A 5,378-nucleotide genomic window follows, 5' to 3' on the forward strand; every position below is an offset into this window, starting at 1 on the left:
AATAATTATTTTTATTCAAAACCGAAACTATTTCTAGGATTGCATATATTTAAGATGAACGATTTATACAGTCTTTGAAATAAAGCTAAAATTCATATAAAGAGGGGTTAACATAATGCTTGATTTTTTTGAATAAGGGTTAATTGCGAGAGTTAAGAAAAATAATTATATTTTTTAATGTCATGGAATTCACCGTTAGTTTCTAGTAAAGATCTTTGTATATATAAAATTTCAGCTTCAAGGGTGTAGAAGTTTGGTAAACAGACACACAGACAGACGGGTGGACGGACAGAGTGAAACTGATAAACACTTTTTTTGAAAAATTTTTTGGAAAAGTTCTAAAAATTATATTTGAATTTGAGTAAAAATTCTTAAAAATATTATATAAACAGAAAATTAATTTTTTTTTAATAATTCATTCAAATAGATGCAAGGTATTTTACTATATAAGGTTTTTTTCTGAGGCGTAGAAAATTGCAAATATTTTTATATTGATCACAGACACGTGTTTATACAAAGTTGTAATGCTTTTAGAATAGTGATTTGGTATTGTTTAATGCCTGTATTATGAAAACTTTAGTTTACTCAGCTGCATTTTTGCTTCCGTAATATTAATTTTCATAATTTTAAGTAAGTGGCATTGTAAAACAAATGTGCAAATAAAGTGTACGTTTAAATACTTAAAAACTTTTGAGATAATTTTTAGAGAAGATTTAAAAGTTTTCAAATAAATGAACAAATTAACTTAAGTGCTTCAATTCGGGACAATAAAAAATTAATTAAAATTAAAAATTTAAAATCTATTTTCAAATTACAACTTGACGAAAATTTATTAAGTTGTAAAATGAAAAAAATAATTTAGAATTTCGCAAAACCATAATTCATGTGACTCGAGTCATTCTACAAAAAGTAAATCATTCTTCTTGAAATCAAATTTTGGTTCTAAAATTAATTTCGCGCTCACAGCTTGTTCTGGGAGAACCTAATGTAAAACTGATGTAAAACATCGACCATGCTAAATTTAGAATTTAAAAAAAAACGAGAAAAAAAATAGAGTTGACCTTGTCAACTCTGTGATACCCGTACAAATTTGTTAATCCTATGTGCGAATAACTAATGTGCCATAACTAACTATGGGGCAGACTATGACTTTAAGTTGCCGTATTACCATATTAATTTATGCAAAATTTCAGTACTATGTGTTTTTCAAACTATTATTGAAGTTGTATGGCAGGTACCAGAAGGAGCTTCAATTTCAAGAAGTGAAATTTCAATACCATAGCTTTAATAGTTTCTGACATATAGTCAAATGACTTTTGAAGTTGTATGGCAGGTACCAGAAGGAGCCAAGTAATTTCAACGACTTTTATAAGACACATTGGCCCTACTAATATATTCGTTTGTGTGAAATTTCAATACCACAACTTTTATAGTTTCTGAGATATAGCCAAATAAATTTTGAAGTTGTATGGCAGCTACCCGAACCGGTACCCCGATCACGTCAAATTTAAATAGGGTTCTGGCACTTACTACAATAAATCGTTTGTGAAAATTTGGTGAACTTAGCTCAATTAGTTTTTGAGTTATCGTTCGGACGGACGGACGGACGGACAGACAAAGCTAAATCAACTCAGAATTTGACGCTGTACGGGTATAAAAATTCGCATTCTCCAATAGAGAAATTAACTTGCAACTATTTTATGTGTTTTGAGAAGTCTCAAAATTTAGCGGTGACAATAAATCGAACCATTTTTGGGATATCGACAAGAATATGGAAGAATAGAAAGCAAACTTTTAAATTTTTAAAAAATAATTTGTTTTTAAATATTTTTTAAAATCTCGACGCGGTTTTACTGTTTTGTTTTATTTGAAGAATAAAGACATTTTAGACGTACGGTATAATATGTATTACTCGTATTAAGGTATAATATAATACGGTAGTCAAAATATGTTTCTATGTTTCTTCGAATTCTACCATTTAAATTAGTCGATTCCTAAAAATTGAATTGGATTTTTGATTGAATACCTGCTGGTATATAGATTAAAAAATGCATTTATATGAAAGCAATACTAAAAAAATCTGATGTGGTCAGCACATAACCGACCGCATTGTGTATTGTCTAGTTAAATGAAAGTGTTACAGAATATTATAAAAATGTCTGTTAAATACTTCTTTCCAATTTAGGACATTAGTAAGCTTATAGTTAACATACTTAGAAAAATGTAAATTTGGCTCTTAGTAGAGTTTCGCTTTGTGCTACCCGAATTCCCTCAAATGCTCGCCAGTTAGTTTCGGTAACAACCAGAACTCAAATATCAAATTTCAAAAAATTCCATCAATTTTTTCTGTGGATATGGTGAAAAATGTAAAATCGGCCCGCAAATCAGTTCTCGAGCCCTGATCTTTCCAAAAAAGTTATATGTTCATTACTTTAATATGAGGAATTCATATATTAAATTTCAATGAAATCGGTTGATTATTTCTCTTTATATACACAAAAATGTATATTTGGCCCGTAGTAAACGTCTAGTTGCCGATGCCTGATTTCTTCCAAAACATACGAATTTTTGCGGACGGTCGAGCTGAGCTTATATATAAAATTTCAAGTAAATCGGTTGAATATTTTCTTCAAAATGTTCAAAAATGTAAAACAGGCCCGCTAAAAAGTGCAGTTCCCGAGGCCTGATATATACCAAAAGTTGATCGATCCGTGCCATGGTGGAAACAAACTTACATATAAAATTTCATCAAAGTCGGTTCAGCCGAACTTGAGATACACGCGTGCACACACAGACCGACAGACCGACAGGTTGCTAAAAATAGTTTATTTACACTTCCCTACTATGGAGAAGTACGTTCCCACCGAAAACTCGATATGCAAAATTTGTTGCCATCACATAACCTACCTATTGTTTACACAATACGGTCGGTAAAAACAGCTTATGTTTTAAAATGTAAGTGCCTTAGTAATAAGACATAAATTCTATTTACTATATCGATAAATAAAATGTTCTAAAAGTTACATATTGTTCATTAAAATCTTGTAGTTAGTATAAATGAAAAACAATGACTTTCTCTATTATGCGCAAATATATATGGAATGCAAGCATATTGGAATTGTGCAACAAATAGAAATTTTTACTTATAAATTTCACTAAGAATACTAACAATTGCATTACACAAATGTCAACATTATTTAAATTAAACACACAGTAAATAGTAACCCAATTCATTGATTTTAAATCACTAGCCAATTATGAAGTTTTCGGCAAGTATACTTTTTGAATTTGTATTAAATTATAGAAATCGATTTTTGCTTTCAAAACTCTAAGCAACAACCCCATATATTTTTCTTAAATATTCTTGGAATTATATACTTATTATATATATTTTGTTTAAATATACTTGGAATTTTTAAATTATATACATAATAAAAATTAAAATACTCGTAAACAAATATTTAATTAAATTGTAAAATAGATTACCTGAAAATTAAAATGGGAAAAACAAAAAAAATAAAAAAAACAACTTAAAAACAATTAAAGTTAAGAGATCAATTTTTCACTTATCAGTGTTTTTAATGCGATACGAACCAAACTAAAACCGTGAAAGTCGCGCAAAACAACAATAATAAAGGATACACATTACCTGTAGGGTATCCAGTTTCCTAAACTTTTTGAAAATATCTCTGCTTTTCATAAGTAAAAGTCAACCGTTTCAAAATATCTATTTACCAGTTCATACATCAATTTACCAAAGTTTAAAAAAACCAACTTTATTCGATAAAATAGGAGGTTGATTTCATAAAAAATTATTATTTTTCATTCACTACGTAACTCTATTAAGAGTAAAATAAGCTTATATAGCCAACTTACTTAACATTCATACCTATTGGCAGTGTTGAGTCGATTCAAAAAAAATCTGAAAATTTGCGCAACAGACATAGCACAAATCTTAAGTTTGTTTTATAACATATGTATTAATTTCAATTTTCTATGTTAAGCAAAACACCTGTTGTCACGTTATTTAATATTTCAAGTAAAAGTTTAGCAATTGGAATTCTAAAATGATGTTGTTCTCCTGACCTTTTAAAATTTTTGCAATAATTATAAGTACATAATTTATACAATAACACAATATAAAAGCACTTGTTTACTTATAACTGATTAATTTTCTTTCTTAATTTAAGGTTCTTGAGATTTATTACTCAAAAGATATTCCACTTTGAAGTTGCAAAAAGCTGGCAAGCTTAACAAAATCATATTTTGTGATATCACAAAAAAGTGTTTAAAAGCACCTTATCAATATTATTTTTTATTTGTATTTTATTCACCTGTCTGGTTATCTCTTAATTACATCTAAATATTCATAAGTATAAATACCTCTCTTAATTAAAAAAAACTTTCAGACGAACTTTTGGTCTCTAAAAGCGAAATTTATTTCGAAAGAATTTTTAAAAATTTAATATCAGCAGAAGTGCTTAAATAAAATACTTTTTTAAGACAATCGAAACAATAAAACTCTATATCAAAATGAGAAAAGTTTATTCTTTAGTTTGTGCTGTTTTGTGTATTGCTGTTGCATCAGCAGTCAGTATGCCAGCAATTCAATCTGGAACTATTGATGAAGTAGTTCTTGTTGAAAGCATAGAAGATTTCATAAAACAAAATCCAGATGTTACTGTTACTCCAATGAATAAAGAAATTCCAGCTGTTAAAGCCAAAGCTTTCGGACAAAAAGCCCCAATTCGTTACACAATGGGACGTCTCAGCTCATGTAAGTTTTTTAATCTATATATCCCATTATATTTATTTTATCAACATTATATTATTTTATTGCTCACTACTTCAGCTGATCGAGTATTATCGAATGGACAAAATAGCTACTATTATCCAACTTTACAGGATGTTAAACTTCAACTTAGCTATCCTCAATCTGGCGTTGGTGGTATTGTAACTTATGTTGAAATTATTGTTGAACAATCATCTGGAAATGGTCAAGCTTATATTGTTGCGGGACGTATTGGCGAAAGATTTATTCGTATTGTTGTAGAAGCTAAACAAACCTCATATTTTATTTACAGAGCTGCATTTTATGGATATTAAATTTTAAAAATCTTTTATAAATATCACAAGCAAAATTTAGTTCAAAAGAAAAAATTTAAAAAATAAAATCGAAATATTTTTTTAGAAAAGTTTTAGAAAAATACAGTGAAATGTCATAGTGCAAAGTGTAGATGTAAAAGATAAACATAGTGGAGGTACAAATTTTCTTCTTCAGAAATAAGTCTCTAGCAAAAATCTCTTTGTTTATAAAATTTGAGCTTTCTATCTTAATTTTTGTAGAAGATTTGTGGACAGAGACAAGAACAGATGGA

At 28.5% G+C, this 5,378-nt stretch overlaps 1 protein-coding gene across 1 annotated transcript; it reads left to right on the top strand.

Moving 5' to 3' along the window:
• The first annotated feature begins 4,405 nt into the window (after positions 1 to 4,405).
• LOC129619092 (uncharacterized) lies at positions 4,406 to 5,174 on the top strand. Its single transcript, XM_055534177.1, has 2 exons — positions 4,406 to 4,777; positions 4,853 to 5,174. Exons 1-2 carry the CDS (start codon positions 4,534 to 4,536, stop codon positions 5,104 to 5,106), a joined length of 498 nt encoding a protein of 165 aa, XP_055390152.1. The 5' UTR covers positions 4,406 to 4,533; the 3' UTR covers positions 5,107 to 5,174.
• The last annotated feature ends 204 nt before the right edge of the window (positions 5,175 to 5,378 follow it).

This window comes from Condylostylus longicornis, unplaced genomic scaffold, assembly GCF_029603195.1.
Source record: "Condylostylus longicornis isolate FDR11 unplaced genomic scaffold, ASM2960319v2 ptg000010l, whole genome shotgun sequence".
Lineage (NCBI taxonomy): Eukaryota > Metazoa > Arthropoda > Insecta > Diptera > Dolichopodidae > Condylostylus > Condylostylus longicornis.